Source organism: Uranotaenia lowii, chromosome 2 (assembly GCF_029784155.1).
Source record: "Uranotaenia lowii strain MFRU-FL chromosome 2, ASM2978415v1, whole genome shotgun sequence".
Taxonomy (NCBI): domain Eukaryota; kingdom Metazoa; phylum Arthropoda; class Insecta; order Diptera; family Culicidae; genus Uranotaenia; species Uranotaenia lowii.
This window is the reverse complement of record NC_073692.1, coordinates 293,750,582-293,767,908: the sequence shown is the minus strand read 5'-3', so window position 1 is coordinate 293,767,908 and position 17,327 is coordinate 293,750,582. Positions and strand designations below refer to the sequence as shown.

The 17,327-nt window shown below is 42.9% G+C and overlaps 1 protein-coding gene across 2 annotated transcripts in view; it reads right to left on the bottom strand.

Annotated features, from left to right (window-relative positions):
* Window positions 1-6,443: 6,443 nt before the first annotated feature.
* The window catches only part of LOC129745489 (ankyrin repeat and BTB/POZ domain-containing protein 2), a 394,509-nt gene continuing 383,625 nt past the window's right edge, over window positions 6,444-17,327 (bottom strand). For both annotated transcript variants that reach the window (XM_055738598.1, XM_055738597.1), the window contains 8 exons: window positions 14,637-17,133; window positions 8,363-8,901; window positions 8,064-8,299; window positions 7,800-8,005; window positions 7,581-7,738; window positions 7,339-7,483; window positions 7,074-7,256; window positions 6,444-7,004 (listed from right to left, as the gene is read on the bottom strand). In XM_055738598.1, the coding sequence (XP_055594573.1) occupies window positions 6,744-7,004; window positions 7,074-7,256; window positions 7,339-7,483; window positions 7,581-7,738; window positions 7,800-8,005; window positions 8,064-8,299; window positions 8,363-8,901; window positions 14,637-17,133 (4,225 nt within the window). In that variant the 3' untranslated portion in view covers window positions 6,444-6,743. The remainder of the gene's footprint in view (window positions 7,005-7,073; window positions 7,257-7,338; window positions 7,484-7,580; window positions 7,739-7,799; window positions 8,006-8,063; window positions 8,300-8,362; window positions 8,902-14,636; window positions 17,134-17,327) is intronic.

Genomic DNA, 17,327 nt, shown 5'->3' with positions numbered 1-17,327 from the left:
TCTTAAGGCTTTTTTTTATACAAAAGTTTTTCATTAGGTTTCAGTATTTTGAGCAAGATATCACAATGTAGAGGTATCTTATTTGTTGAATGACTTTTTTTTTTATCTTAGTGTGATATTCCAACGTACCTAGTTCATGGCGTAAAAAACGGTTAAAAGTACATTGCATTTGTTTATTCTTCAGTTTGTACATTAAGCCAAATGATGGATTGTCGTAAATCCACGATATTCCTTCGCCTTTATTTGCCGCCTTCACTGCTGTTGATGTTCGCAGTATAAAATTCGAATTAAGAATAACCTTTCTTTTGTTGTTTTATTTATCTGCCAACCAACGGAAATCGCGGAATCCCTAGGGTTACCATACGTACTCTTTTAAGAGTACATGTACTCTTTTTCGATTGAGAAATGGGCGTACTCTTCTTTTTGTGAAATTATACCAAATGTACTCTTTTTTTTTGTTGAAAGACATTTGATCTGAAAAACTTACATATTTCTTCATTTTATGAGGTTGTTTCACATTTTATGCTAAAACTACGAAAGATATACGATTTACAACAAATTACGTTAACATCTTGTTTTCACTCAGATGCATTTTCAGTCGTAATGAAGTCAACGCGATAAGCGCCTTTAAGTATGCAAATAGTCAGTACATTTCGATACTCTACTAGCGTTAAGGCATTCAAATAATAATTGTAAAGTAAATGTGCGCGACAATAAAAAAAAATTGAAATGGATTGTTTTAAAATGTATTTTTTTGTGGTTTGTCAGCATTACTTCTAAGTACTGCTATCTCTTCGAATAATTCAACTTTTGCATAACCTCGACAAATTGACAGAATTTGATTGAATAGAAATATTTCGGTTTCCAATAACAGTAGAACCCCGCTTATTCGAGGTAGTAGGGGCCTCCTCAGATGATACGAAGTGTAAATCTTTTCCCTTCTGTTTTGAATACCATCCGGTTGCAAAGCTCGATAATAAAATGGATCTTGTATCAACCTGATGGATGGAAGCTCAGAAAACCGAAGTTATATAGTTTCTCCTGACTTTTTTGGTAAATGATATCAATGTTCTCTTTTTGGTGTTGTGGGATCTGATAACGCTAACTCAGCCTCGCATCTCTTCCAGGTCGGTGAGTAAAGAAAAATACATTATTGTTTTCTGCAAAAATGGCCTCCCCTCATGTTTCCCAAATATCCTTAGACCATACTCCTCACCGGATAATAACATCCTACTCACCCCCTCATCAATAAATCCCAATCTCTCTTCCCCATCTCCCAATCCAACACCTAACAGAAATCCTACCTCCAAAAGAACCTGTAATTTGGCAATTCAATGGAAGACACGTGGTCTCATATCCAGGCTCCCAGAAATTCAGCTAATAACAGCCAAATATACAGCTATCGTCATAACCCTACAAGATATTCTAACAAACATTTCTGCGACCAACTTAACAACAATCCTTACCCCTTTTCTGATCATGACTGATGCTAATGCTCATTCCACAAGTTGAGGATGTACCTACACTGACAACGAAGGATCGTATATCGAAAACATTATCTCCTCTAAAAATTTTACTCTATTAAACAATGGCCTTCCTTCACGCATTGATCCTTCCAATGATAACACAACAGCTTTAGACATCACAATCTCATCCTGGGAACTGGGATCTAAGTTGTCATGGAACATCCTCGATGACTTCCATGGGAGTGACCACTGTCCCATACTAATAAAACTACAACACACTACTCCTATAGCCTCTACCAGACCTCGATGGAAATATACCGAGGCTGACTGGTTTGGTTACCAAAGTGAAGTAGATCAACAACTTGAAGCCATCCACCCTACTTGCATCACCCTATTCACAAAATCACTCTACGAAGTCGGTTTAAAATACATTCCCCGTATCAGTGGTCTCCCTGGAAAAATATCTGTTCCATGGAGGGGTCCTGAAGTTCGAGACGCAGTCAAGCTTCGTAGGAAGACGCTTCGTGCTCTGAAAAGGATCCCAAATCATGATCCTAGGAAAGTCAATGCTCTTGAATCTTTTAAAACAGCTAGATCAATAGCCAGAGCTGCAGTCCGTACTGCCGAACGATCGTCATGGCAAACCTCTACGGGAGAAATCCACCCCAGTACCCCCTCCATAGTTCTCTGGAATAAAATTAAAACCCTTAGTGGACAACCCCAATAAAACCAATATACCATCCTTCTCAACAATCAACACACAAACGACCCACCCCTCCTTGCCAAAGCTTCAGAACACACTTCTCATCAATAATCTCATCCCCCATAAATCATTATCCTCCTAACATCACCACTCTACCGGAGGACCACAACCAAGACTACAACTTCGACTTCACACTTGAAGAACTAGAGTTTGCTCTAAAGAAAGTCAAGGGCCTCTCTGCTAGTCCCGATGAGGTTGGTCACCCGTTTTTAAAAAATCTCTCCCTCTCAGCAAAACTAATCTACTTACAAATTGTCAATAAAATCTGGAGAGAAGGTGAAATCCCCGATTGTTGGAAGAATGGCTTTGTAATGCCTATAACTAAACCAAAACTACAGGGTGGCAAAAAAGTCCGGTCACACAGGAAAATCTCAATTTTTCAAGAATAAGAAGAAACGATACTTCACAGACGATATCTCGTTATTACACCACCTTTCTCTGATCGAACCAGCTTCAGACGTTTCGGAAAGTCATTGCAAGCGGCGCGCACGTGCTCCATCGGCACGGTCTCGTATAATCTTTTTCAGCCTTGAAGTTCTCACAGACTTTGGTCATCCAGATCGTGCCTTGCCCTTTGTGCCTTGCCCTTTGGGCCTCCGGTCTCTAGGTACCGATTTATGGGCCGGTACACGAATTTCCGGTTGATTCCGAGCACTGTTAGGTGTTTGAATATGTGTCCGGATTTGTACCCTCTCACATATTCAGCGATAACAGCTGCTCTTAACTCTGCCATGGCTCACAACTCAATGTAAACAAACTGCACAGAAACTAAACTCTGCCACTTTGGGCAGCAAAGTAAGCCCTTTTATTTGACATATAGATGGTACCAGAGAGATGCAACCAGTGCTCAAAAAAGTCAAATTCATCTATCACAATACAAACTGAATGAGACAAAAATGCTTTCTTCCCCATCTATTTCGACAGACAGCGAAAAAATATCAGGATGGCCTAGACTAACTTTATGATGATTGTGAATATTTTTGTTTTATTCCATCATTCGCTCGGCAGTCAGTCATTTCACGACTCTCGTGACAGTATGAGAAGTGTGAATGGATTTCAAATGCTCAGTTTTTAAGTAAATTATGAAGTAGATCACCAACATGCAGAAATAAGATTAGAACAATAACACTTGAAAATTCTTAAAATTTCTTCCCAACAGAAACGCAATATATAAACAACTAGTATTTTTGGGTTCGAATTCTGTTTTCTTCCTGGAACAACTTTTATTCCAAATCGAAATATAAACAGAAAACAAATTTATTTCAGCCAATGCATGCTTCCAACAACAACAACAAACTAACCGACTTCACTGATTTCAGCATTTCAATGACTGAGATTTTTTGGAGGATCACGATCACAAATTGGAAATGAAGTGACTTTTTATCGACTATCAGTCAGAGATTGCTTTGTGAATGATCAGAGAAAATCAGGTTCAAAGTAAAATGTATACTGTGATTGAAAAATTATTTCACATTCATACTAGCATGTCAACAGTTTTGAACACTGGATGCAACGAGTAGGCTACAAGCGACCCTAAAAAAGTGTGACCGGACTTTTTTGTCACCCTGTAGATCCTCACCACTTAGATAGTTATAGACCTATTACCCTACTGGATTGTTCCGGTAAAATCATGGAACGTATGGTTAACCGACGCTTACAGGCCATTCTTGATAAAGATCAGCGTTTGGACAACCGACAATTTGCGTTCCGTCCAGGTCGTTCTACCGATGACTACTTCTGTCACGTTGAATCCATTCTGGAAGAAACTATACAAGGCGGTAGTCACCTGGACGTTCTGTCGCTAGATATCTCAAAAGCCTTTGATCGAGTTGATCGAACGAAGATCATCCGAACTCTTTCTGAATGGGGCATAAATGGACGTATGATCCTATATAGCAAGAGCTTTTTGTCGAACCGTTCCATCCAAGTCCTTATAAATGGATCCCGATCATCGTCAAAGACCATACACTCCGGTGTTCCCGAAGGGTCTGTCATTGCACCCACACTGTTCATCATAGCTGTTGATTCCCTTTTTAAAAATATACCCTACAACATTGAAACCATGATATACGCTGAAGACATCCTACCCTTTTCACCCGCACCCTTTATCCGTTCCACTCGTAAGAAATTTCAAAATGCCCTTAATATAATAGGAAACTGGGCACCTGCAACCGGTTTCGTATTTTCCCCCACCAAATCCAATCTCCTACACCTAGGCCCAAACCGCAGAAAACTGAACAAACTCCCACCTCTCACTCTTTGTGGTGGAACCATACCCCTTGTTCGCTCAACTAGACTGCTTGGCATTTGGATTGATGATCGCCTGAACTTTAAACGATTTGCAAAAATTCCATCAACAAACTGAATATACCCCGATTTCTCTGCAATAACACCAGCTCCGCACATCAAGACTCTCTATTCCGCTTTCTACATGGCTGGATTCTACCATCAATACTGTACGGACTCGGCTTTGTTAGTCGACCAAAGTCTACACTCCTGAATAAATTGGAGCCCCTGAACAATCAGTTTATTCGAACGATTAGTTCCGCATTTAGAACCAGTCCTATTATCTCCATGATGCCTGAATGTGGCCAACTTCCCTTCAAGTACCTCATCACGAAGAATATGACTGCCAAATCTTTGAAATGGCTTGCCACTGGTGGCTCCAGAGATTCCCCACTAGTAGCTAGAACTAATACAATTGCAATGCTTCAGAACCATTGCCATAACCCTTCCTGATGTCTGCAACCGAATGAACAAGCTTTTTCGATACTGGAAAGAAAAACTCCCTACAATTGATCTCAGCTTAGCTAACAAAATAAAAGCTGGGCAACCCTCAACGACCGTACAATCTGTCTTCCGCCACTTAGTTGAGCGTAAATTTTAGTCCACCATATATACACTGATGGTTCGGAGACTGAAAACTCGAAGGTTGGAAGCGGCATTTTCGACCAACAACACAACATTAGTCTTCCCTTACCATCCGCTTGCTCTGTTTTTAGCGCAGAAGCATATTCAATACTGGATGCACTAAACAACTCCTGTCCAGATTCAGGACCTTCAGTAATATTCTCCGATTCAGCGAGCGTTATTGAAGGAGTCTCTGCGGGGAACATGATACACCCATGGATATCATCCATATCAGATCGGGCAGTCAGCAAGAACGTCACACTGACCTGGATACCAGGTCATTCCGGTATTCCTGAGAATGAGGCCGCGGATCGCCTGGCACAAGAAGGCACTAAATTGGAACCACCTGATATTCCAATCCCTCAAAAGGACGCAAACAGAAGCATCACAAATGGCATCCAACTAGCATGGGACATCGAGTGGAATCAAAATAGGCATCCAAAATTACGTGAGATCAAAAGCTGTACCAGGAAATGGACTGACCAGCCAAACCGGGTCGAAAGAGTAGGATTGACGAGGCTTCGAATAGGACATACTCGCTTAACCCACTCTAACCTTTTCGACCGATCTGACCCTCCAATTCGTTCGAGCTGCAACACACAAAACACCATCAAGCACATCCTCACAGATTGCGACATCTATGCTCAAGTCCGGCTTGATTGCAACCTGGCTATCAATGTCCGACAAATCCTATCAAACTGCCCGCAAGAAGAAAAACGTCTGTTAACTTTCCTCAAAAACACTAAGTTAATGCAAGAAATATAATAACTAGCCACGGAGGAGAAGGAGATGAATAAGCCGTAGACGCTTAAAATCCCAGAAAAAAAGATTCTTCAAGTAATTTAACAAGGACAAGTTTGGGAAATTCAGATGAAATTATGAAATGTTAAAATATTCTTCGAGAAAGAGTATTTAAGAATTGAAGATTATAGACGAATAGAAGATTAGAATATGATGAATGATGTTGAAAATTAGCGGAAGGGTAAATTTAATTTGAAAAACTTTTCATCACGTTTCATCTCTTTGTTCCTCACGGGCCTATAGCCGAATTATTGCATGAAATAAATTTTGTTCTATTTTTATCTGTTTTATATTAGGATTACTCTAGTGGAAAAATAATGGACCGTGTGTTGTCCTAATCAGCTGACTTTCGGAAATTTCACGTGTTTCATGCCAGAATTGATCTTCAGTCTACCAGAAGTTCACTTTCTTAATTTATCAAGTAGCGCTCCGGCTGGCACTCTAGTATTCATGTGTTGTAGTACGTTCAAATGTGATACCTTTTCCTTATATTAAAAGCAACGTGTGGATAAGAACGTATATTTAGATTGTGATACATATGAATTGAAAACTAAAACCATTTTACAGCAGTTAAAATGTCCGTACAAGTCGCTAAAATGAAGCAACTCTGCCTGAGTTGCCTTGTATGTCGCAAAAATTACCTAACGCTAAAACTTCAGAATAACAAAAATATACAATTCTTTTTTTCGGTTTATAAATATTGTTTAACATAAGTACATTACGAATGGCTTATCAATTGTGTTGTACATGTACAAAAAATTAAGCACTTTGCAATACATATTACACAAAACTGGTGTCTATAACTATTTCGCCTTGTTGTTGTTACTGGAAGCAGGACGCATTCCACTGATAGCTGGCGCTGGATTTCCGCCAACGGCCACACTGTTCCGTCTGGCTTTGATGCGCATTTGCAGTGTGGCCAGCAGCCCATTCAGCACATCGTGGTTCGGAATCTTTTTGGCAAACAACAATCGCTTAACGGAATCGTCGTACGTCAACAGGGCCACCATGTTCTGCAGCAGGAATCCCTGGCAGTACTCCATTAGCTTCTGGGCGTTGTAAACCTGTTGTTGGGGTTAAATTGAGATATCGGTTATAAATGGATTTTCTCAGGGATGCCAAATTATTTCTACCTTGGCGTGAATGTACATCGCGACCACGTTATCGATATCGATCATTTCGGCGCAGCGTGCCTCGGTGTAGCGTAGCAGACCTTCCAGCTGGAAGAAACTAGCCGCGGCCATCAGTTCCAACACATCATCGGCGATCACGTCCAGTGAGTTACATCCTCCACTATACAAGAATTGCATCACCAACTGTTTGAGGGAAAGAAAAATAACTTGTTACCGGATTGTATTCGAAAATGAATGAACAAAAGTGGTTCACTGGACACCATACCTCAAATATGTGGTAACGGATGTCGTTGATCTGGACCGTAGGTGTTCCGGTACCCTCGTTCAGCTTGGAACTCAGCATACTCTGTAGACGCGGTGAGGCTGTTACCAGCACAATCTTGTGTCCATAGAAAATGCGATTTTCAACCCTGTTGTGGAAAAAAGGTAACCAATTGTATAGCTGATCTTGTTTAAGGAAATAATGTATTAAGAATCTCTGGTGTCTCCACCGGATTGGTTGCTTACCTAAATGTCACATCGCTAAGTTCCGGGTTATTGACGAACTTGGGATCGATTCGGGATCCATTGGAGGGTTGAAGCACCGGTTCCTTGATAGGTTTAATCGGCTCCCACCCAAAGCAGGTGCTGAAGATATCCGCAAGCAGTAGCGTGGTACCCTCCTTCTGTAATAGCAATTTTTGGATTAGAGCTTGAACTACTTACTGCTGTCGGAAAAAATGTTACCTTGCTGAAGCGGAAGATGTTGAACAACAGCGGTAGGCATTCGGTCACAAACTGCTGGCTGTAGTCGTCCGGACAAACTTGGAGAAAATCTTGCAGCAGCTGATCTATAACAGCATCTAACCGAAGCTCATGGGCGGCAGCTAACGCATGCATCCAACAGTGCAGTGTCCAGGGAACTCCCAAGGCGCGCAGCTCAATTGTAATATCTGTTGGTAAAGACGTCTATTAGTATCTACCTCTATTTCTTAGAAATACCTTGTCTACCTAAATGGTTGTTTTCCGCACTATGATACATGGCCTCTTGAAGACTTTTGATTTGAGTTTTGTTGAGCGTTGGTGGAACTTCCGGCTGTCGATCCAGCTGGCTTCGGCTCGTGCTATCTCCCTCGGCCAACATCTCTTCCAACGATAGTACCTCGCGACTACCCGGTGCCAGAGGATGTGATAGAAGCTTCCTGAGGGCGACCCTTTGACCATGGGCTGCAGCCACAGAAATTGCGCTAAAAGTCATCGAACATTAGTATTCTATTTCAAACGTTGATCTCCTCAAGTCAACCGCTCACCTGTAACAACCTCGCTGAGCACTTCCAGAGAAACACAACGAGTCCTTTAGCTGTGTGGACAGGAAAGCATGAGCACCGTGTGCCAACAGGAGGGAAACAACTTCAACGACGCCACAGCCGCTGGCCACTTGAAGCGGCGTGAGGGTACATTTGTCCTCGCTCAATCGAGCACCTCCTTCAACATGAGCTCCTCGTTCCAGAAGTACCCGCAGGGCTTGGTAGTTACCTTTACAAGCTGCAAAAGTAACTGCCGTCCAGTGTTGAGTTTCCGGATGAATGGCCGCCCCATTTGGATGACCAACGGAAGGGACCTCCATGTTCGGATCGGCACCAGCGTCCAGCAGCGTTTGGATGGCAGCTTCATCGTTGCGAACGGCAGCAACCATCAGCGCCGTCATACCCTGATGGTTCAGGGTATCGTATCGGGTCGTCGGTGGGACCAATGACAGTGCCTGGATGAGCAGCTCAGCCCGACCCGTGAGCATAAGCCGGAATGCTAAGGCATACGTTGCACGCTTTCCGCATTCGCTGGAGTCCTCCTGATAAATAAAAACAGATTACAATAAGTTAAATTGATGTATACGACAACGCGAAACTAAGTGCAAATTCTTAAAACTTTTCAAAAAACTAGTTAATGTCGCAACCTGACAACCGTCAAGATTCTCTGGCGTTTTGGTATTTGGAACTCTCACAAATATTGTTTGGACGAAAGTTCTGGTTTTTGTCGCCGAAAAATTGTTGAATAAGTAACTTGTAATTATCAGTAGGCTATGCATTAAGTTTTAAATAAATGTTCCCTTCACTCTGACTACTCTCATAAACCACACGCGTTTTGCTAATAGGTTATGAGCCCAGAGTATCGCCATAGTAACGGCCAAACAAAATGAATATTTTTTCTTGAAGATTTGAAAATTTTCCGGAACTAGTCAAGATGAACGGTCGAGCGAATTTAAGCAGTTCCAACAGCAACTTAGCAGCAGAAGGAAGCGGAAATGGTCCGAATAAGGATTTCTGGCGGAAACTTCTCAATGCCGATGGTGGAGCGATTGCGAGGACGCGAAAATTACTCCTCGTAGTCGTTTGCTATGAAGATGGTCCTGATACGTGAAGGAACGTGGGAAGCTGTAGATGGCCGAAAAGACGAGGACACGGTGGATGCGATTTCCATGAAGGCACTGGCAACGATTTGTCTCAGCATTGAACCTGTAAATTATAGTTTGGTTCAACGATCTCGAACTGCAAGGGAAGCGTAGAACAACCTTAAAGTCGCGTTCCAGGATGACGGAATGATTCGTCGGATCGGGCTTTTTAGGAAGCTGACTGGAATTCGTCTCGAAGCTTGCGGTTCCGTGGAGAAATATGTATGCGAGTTGATCTTGACAAGCCATAAACTCGCGGAAGTGAATTTCACCGTCGATGACACGTGGCCGGCTAGTCTTATTCTAACGGGCCTCTCCGAGGCGTACGAGCCCATGATTATGGGAAAGGATGCATAGGGTGCGAGATTGACGGCGGACGCTGTGAAAGCGAAAATACTGCAGGACGTAAAGATGTCGAATCTGGCTGGTCCGAACCGAGATGGTGCATTTTTTTCAAAACAACGATCAACGAAGATAACCGAAAAATCCGGCGTGAAATGGTACAAGTGTGATCGTTTTGGGCATTATGCTGCTGAATGTCCAACCAAGGGAACAAGGACGGAAAAAACCAAGGTTGGGAAACATGCAGCTTTTAGCGTGTTTCAGTCGTCCAGTGAAAATCAATGGATCTTCGATTCCGGAGCGACTGCTCATATATGTCTTGACAGAGCGATTTTGCAATGAACCTTGAGCAGCGCATAAATGTGGCAAACAACGGCGTGTCCCTGGTCAAAGCAAGCGGAAGAGTGAGACTTCAAGCGATGGTTGAAAACGACACGTGTGAGCTGATGATGGCAAACGTTGTAAACGTCCCGCGTTGTAAATCTTGCGCTGAAATTGATATCGGTGAGTAAGATTTGCTCTAATGGCTGGAGCAAAGCTGGAGCAGTTGGTCGAGAAAGCGATGGTCTCTACAAGCTGTGTCAAGCTGGTGCGCAAACAACATGTGCCGCCTGGACTGCTGATATATCTTTGTAGCATCGACTTTATTTATCAAGTTATTTATCGATTTTAAAGCCCTGGTTGAAAATCAAACCAACCGCAAGGTGAAGCGATTGAGGACGGACAACGGAACGCAATACACCAGCCAAGCCATGAAGAAGTTCCTGAGGCAAAACGGGATCTTGCATGAAACCACGGTTCCGTACAATCCCGAGCAAAATGGGGTTGCAGGGCGGATCAATCGAACGATCGTTGAGAAGGCGCGATGTCTTCTTTTCGATGCAGGATTGAAGAAACCGTTTTGGGCCGAAGCAGTATCAACGGCGGTAAATATTATCAAGAGGTCATTAGTGAAGGGTTTGAGTGTCACGCCAGAAGAACGGTTTAGTGACAAGAAACCTGATTTATCCGAGCTACGAGTGTTCGGGTCGGACGTGATGTGCCACGTGCTAAAACCGAAGAGGCAAAAGTGGGACCCGAAGTCGGAAACTGGTGTGTTCCCCAGACAGCCATTTGGTGGGTATATCAAATTTGCAACACAAATATACGTGCAAATATACGTGTAATCATATCATATATAATGCAGCAAAACCAGTATATACGTATCATTTTGGAGGCCATATAGGTGCATTAGCACACATATTCTTGATTTGGATTGTTTTGTCGTAATAAAATCATGCAATGTATTTAAATACGACAAAGAATATGCATGGGGCGCACATTGTAGGTGCATATATACGAATTGTCTTAATAAAAACATCCGATGCATATAAATACGACAAAGGATATGCATGGGCCGCACATTGTAGATGCAGATATTCGAAAATGAGTTTAAATAACATTCATACGATATAATCTGTAAAATAATATACGACTTCTGGTTGTCTGGGTCGTTGGTAACGCTGGACAGTCGAACGAGAGCGAGAGCGAAAAGGGTTGTGGTGTGCCCAGATGTTGTTTTCGTCAGTGAAGCATGCAAATCATCGTCGAGTTTGGTTCCGGAAGCTGAAAAACTGAAGGTACTCTTACACTCAGGCAAAATCTTATTATAATATTCATAAGATACGTCTTATGAACCCCTTTTTTGCTTCCAAACTAAGTTTTCATAAGAGTCTTATGAAATTCTTTCAATTTTCATATGAAGTTCTTATGAAAAATAGAAGAAACGGCATTGTGGAAAAATTATGAACACATTCATTCCATCAGTCATTTTTCAGTCGTCAAACGAAGTTGTGGAATAATTAGTTTTATTCTTTTAAATGGTAACTTTGAATTGAAGTTTATTTTTGTAATCGTTAAACATATTTGTAAAGGTAAACTCTAATTTGTTTTTTGTTTACTTTTCAGCACGTTGACAGGGAAAAAATCCAAGGTCAAAATACCGTATGCGGCCGAACAAATTCCTTGGAACCGGGTATTGATGTGCTGCTGATGGTGACCATAATGTATGTAGTTTCAAACAAATTAGCCGAACAATAAAATAAATTTTTAACATCAATTGTTTTGAATTTTTCTCATCGAACATGATATTTCCTATTTTTATAAGACCCTCTTATGAAAAGCCACAACCTCTCATTGAAGCAGGTGTTCATCTACAGAGTTCATTCGCGTCATAAGATAATCTTATGAATTTCATTGATTTTTCTTATGGTGCCACTTCATAAGAGATTCTTATCGCATGTATAATAGTATTTTTCTGAGTGTAGTAATTGAAGAACAAAGTTTGGTGTCCTGATGAAATTCAAGTCCCAAGAGCAAATTCTGAATGTGCTCAAGATGATGTGATGGTCCCGGAACGAGACCTTGACGCCCGCCGCGCTCCCTACGCATAAAAAAGGGCAACAGAAAAATGTTGTCAGGCGCAGCGTACCTCCAGACAAGTATCGTGATTTTGACATGAGTTGTAGTATACGTCCTGAAATTGCGTTGATGCGTTGCGGTTGAACGAGACGTGGGACCTATCCGATCTGCCACCCGGCAGCAAGGCACTCAACAGTAAATGGGTGTACAAGACCAAGGAGGCTCGTTATAAAAGAATTCTCCCAAGTTCATGAGGTGGACCATGAAGCCAGGCCAGCCGAGTGTGGAACTTGAAGCTGGACACGGAGTTGAAGAAACTTGGGTTGAAACGTTCCAGTTACGATCCGTGTGTATACAACAAAGTCGACGGAAAGCAGATTCTAGTCATAGCAGTTTATTTTGATGATTTCCTCGAGCGACGAAGCCAGACTTGTAGAAGTGAAGAAGCAGCTGATGTCCATGTTCCGAATGAAAGACCTGGGAGAGGTCAAGCAGGTCCTTGGCATAAGAATTATTCGACGTAACGACGCAATTATGCTGGACCAAGAATCGACAAATTGTTGGAGCGGTTCAAAATGGTCCACTGTAACACGGTTTCGACTCCACTGGATCCAAATCAGCGTTTGTCCAAATCGATGTGCCGAAGTTGGTCTACCGGAAGCAAAAAGAAGCAATTTTCGAAGGTTTCAGTGATGCTGACTGGGGCAATGACCCAGAATCTCAACGGTTCATTACTGGATACACTTTCCTGTTTGCTGGAGGATCTGTAGCATGGAGTTGCAGGAGACAACCGACTGTGACACAGAAGCGGAATACATGGCCCTGTCCGCAGCTACACAAGAAGCTTTGTGGTGGCATGGATTCCGGAAGGAGGCCTTTGTAATAGCCAAATCGGTACCACTATTATGTGACAACCGAAGTGCTATTTGCAATACATCGATCTACGACATCACTTCGTAACAGAGCAACTTGAGAAAACGACGATTCAAATATTCCACGTTGCGTCCAATCTGCAGAAAATTGATGTCCTAACGAAAGGCATCCGAGCTCCTAAATTTTTCGAAGCATCCAGAGCCCTAGATTAAGAAAATTCAGGTTATGAAAGGGATGTTAAATGAGTAACCTGTACTTTTCAGCAGGCTATGCATTATGTTTTAAATAAATGTTCACTTCACTCTGACTACTCTCATAAACCGCACGCGTTTTGATAATAAAAATAACCAACCGATAAAGGGGGAAGCAAGTAGGCCTTGGTCGAGTGCGATCGCATCAGTGAAAACTTTGCAGGTGGTTGGTGTTTGAGAAATGATGCCTTTGCAGTGACGACTACTTATGGAATCAGGCTATTCGAAACAAAACTTAACTCTGAGATTCAAGTTCAAGCCCTGCAAAGTGATCTTAAGTTTCTCAGAAAGGCGATGCAGATCTTCAACTGATGATCCAACTTCCTTTTCATTATGCTTCGGTGAGCCTGTTCTTGTTTATTAGGGAAGTTGGACATCGTTAAGCATTCGAAGTTGAACACATTTTAATACTTTTGGTGAAGATTTGGGACTTAATGTCGAACTAAGTCGTGCGTGCGCAAAGATTCCGAAAAGTGTCTACGGGCCGTTATTCAACACCAAGGTGAAACATTTGAACTCAAGTACTTAGATTGTAATTTTACTAATTATAGATGATATTGGAATTGATTCCGAGAGATTTATGAAATGAATTTGCGGCTTTATCGGTGAGGGTTAAAGAGTTGAAATGAAAGACGGATAGAAGATCAGAAGAAAATTCTAAGGTGGTGAATAAAACAAATTCACGGTGATTTCTCCTCTTAAAAATAATAAAAATAATTCGGCTATAAAAATCAAATACAAAACATCGTTCCGACAATCGAAAATAGTTAGGCCAAGATTTCTGACCGTTGACCGTATGCGACAACTCAATCCAGTTGGAACATCCGCACAAAACGAAAATAAGAAATCTACCTAGCCATCGATGGAACGATATCGCACAATAGAAGACTTAACAGAGCAACCACATGCTAAATTTTTTGTCCGTTCGGCACATGTGCACACTCACATGGCGGTCGAACCATCCATAATTAACTGTATCGAAAAATGTAGTGCCTTCTCTATTGGGTACTACTTCTTCAATACAGTTAATTGATGTGGGACAAAGAATTTAGCATGTGGTCAAGCTTCTATTTCAAATGCTCTTCGCTCTTTTCACCACCTTAGAATTTTCTTCTGATCTTCTATCCGTCTTTCATTTCAACTCTTTAACCCTCACCGATAAAGCCGCAAATTCATTTCATAAAACAAATTCACGGTGATTTCTCCTCTTAAAAATAATAAAAATAATTCGGCTATAAAAATCAAATATAAAAAATAAACAATACTCACAATACTACTGGTGGTGGTGGAGGCAGACGAGTTCGACGAAAGCGATCCGTGCATCAGCTGCGTTTGGCCGGAGTGGTTCGATGAAACTATGCTTTGGTTCGAGAGAGTATTCTTTTTCGATGGTAACTCTTCCTGGGCGATGATCGCTCGGGGTGGACAGTCCACCCCGGGCAGAAGTAATCGAGCTGCCTGCATGATGTCGTCCTCGTCAATCAGCAGAGCGTGGCGATATTCGGCGTGAGCTGACGATACTCGTAGCCACTCGACCAATGGCGGTAGCACGACGTATGCTCGCTCGTAGCAAAGTTCTTGAATGTTCGTCCCGCCTCCGTTGGTTGCAATGCCTATGTCGTTGTGTTCAAGCTGTGAGCAACGCATAAAGTAGAACAGAACCCGTAGTGCCGACTGGGACATGGTGATGTGCTGACTTCTCTGCTGCGAACGGTTTACCAGGTCTTTGAGCTCGTTTAAGCTTCCAACGCAGGTTGTCAGAAGACACGGCTCAAGAGCAGGACTTTGTGAGTTGGAATTTATCGACGATTGACTAGCCCAGCGTGGCATGGTAAGAGCACCGGAAGCTACACGACCTGCATTAAGGTGTGCGTAGGGTTGTAGTAAACCCCAAAGATCTCCAGAACCAGCTATTGCGTGTTCTAGGCCACTAGCAGTTAACGAAGATGTCGGATCTGCTGAGAGGCATTGCAAAAATATTTCTTCGAGTAGGTTTTCCAAGCCAGCACAAAGATAGACCGCAGCGTATTCGTGTACGAATCTTCCTAGCCGTGCATCAGCCATCCATCGGTGGAATCTTCCCACAGGAAGTTGGAGTCCAGCACGCGCAGATTTACTTTGTTTCAAGGCACTATCACCAGGAACGGCAAACATGGCTGCAGCTCGTAAGCAAGCCTTGATACACGAATCTGCCAAAGCTGGCGACAGAACTATCTTGAATGCTCCTGCAACTTCATGCTTCGAGCATAGCCCTAGATTACCTGATAATCGTTGAACTTCTCGAGCTACTCGGACTAGTGCTCGTTGCAATAAGTAACCTATACGAGGAACAGCTTCCACCGAAACTCGTTCCGAATGCTCCCGGCAGCGTCCGGATCTCAACACCCTCAAAACGCAGTGCTGACTCCAAGGAGGGTGCTGTAGCTCAACCAGTCGATTGTGCGAGTCCACCCATACAAACTCATCGGCGCTCGTTACATTCGTGTTGACTGTTTCCAGCGAACTGTAACGACCTAGGCGGCGTTCCGGTTCAGAGCTTTCCGATCCGGCACTTAAACTACTATAGGTTGAGGTACTGGTGTGTGAGCGCATTGTTAGCTGTTGGATGGCAAGCTTGATGTCCTCAAGACCTCCACCACCGCATTGGATTTTTGCTGGCGTAGCACGATGCCGAGAGCGTGAATGATTGGTACTGGCACGAGAACGTGCACTGCGATTCGTCACTCCGGCAGCTAAACGATCCTCGGGAAGTGGTCCCAGGGGACCGTTAACTCGATTACCTCCAGGAGAACTACTACCGTGTCCTGTATCGGACATGGAAGCATGTCCCGATGAACGGTTTTCATCGGATGAGCTGTGACACTCGTTGACCCGTTGCAGTCCACGGAAGTCGTGCGTTCCGGTATGGTGGTGGGTACGCGTTATGCCTAAGCTTTTCTGAGGTGGGCCACCGAGTGAGTTTTGCTGGGACTGTTGATGGTGGTAGGATTGTATCGCATGGTGATTCTGCGAGAAGTGTTGTTTGAGGTGGCTCACGCTGCTGGCGTTGCTGGAGCTGTTACTGGTGGTGTTCAGTGGTTCGGTAGATGAAGTCGATGAGTTGAGCAGATGATTGCTGTTGCCGTTTGAAAGCCCACCGGAAGTGACGCGCTTCTGATTGTTGCTATTCATATTGTTGCTGAGACTAGCTTTGTCTAGCCCAGCGCTGAGCATCGGGGGTTGAGATTTAACTGGTGAACTTTGGACAGTTAGTTTCGTTGGACCCGCAACAGATCGATGGGGGCCTTGGTGTTGCTGCGGAGTCGATTGGTGGGTTGGCTGGTGTACATTAGATATATTTTGAGTTCCATTGTAGGGTGATTGCAACTGTTTGTGGCTAACATTGCCCAGTTTGTTGGGCCCAATGTCCCGTTCAGGTATCATTGCCGATGTGTTGTAAGATAAGTTGTTATTGCTACCGGTACTGGAGCTGGTAGTAGTATCGCTGCATTGTTGTAGACTTTGCACCGGAGAGAGGTTATAATTTCGGGGATCATGATTGTTTCCGTTTACCGGGCGCACCGCAATATCCTTGGAAATGCGTGGAGCTGGAGTAGCCACGGCCGGGCTTTGTATCCGGGGTCCAGAAGTGACAGGATTTGATGACGCGATGTAATGATTGCCGGGCGATAACCCATTGGATCCGTTCTGGAGGTTACCGTTTGCGTTCGGTGAATTCAGGTTGGACGGTGAGTTAACATGTCCGTTGTTGACCGTTCCCGATGGCCTGTGTGATAAAAAAATTCTAGTTAGTAACTTGTAAATACAAAATATAAGTCACTACAATTTATAAAGATACATACTGTGCTCACCGAAATTCTTAGAATAAACAAAAATTGATTTCATTGTAGTGTTTCGAAATGTAATGATTATCATCGCTAGTAACAGATTATTTAATTTTTTTCAATCTTCAATCTTTAA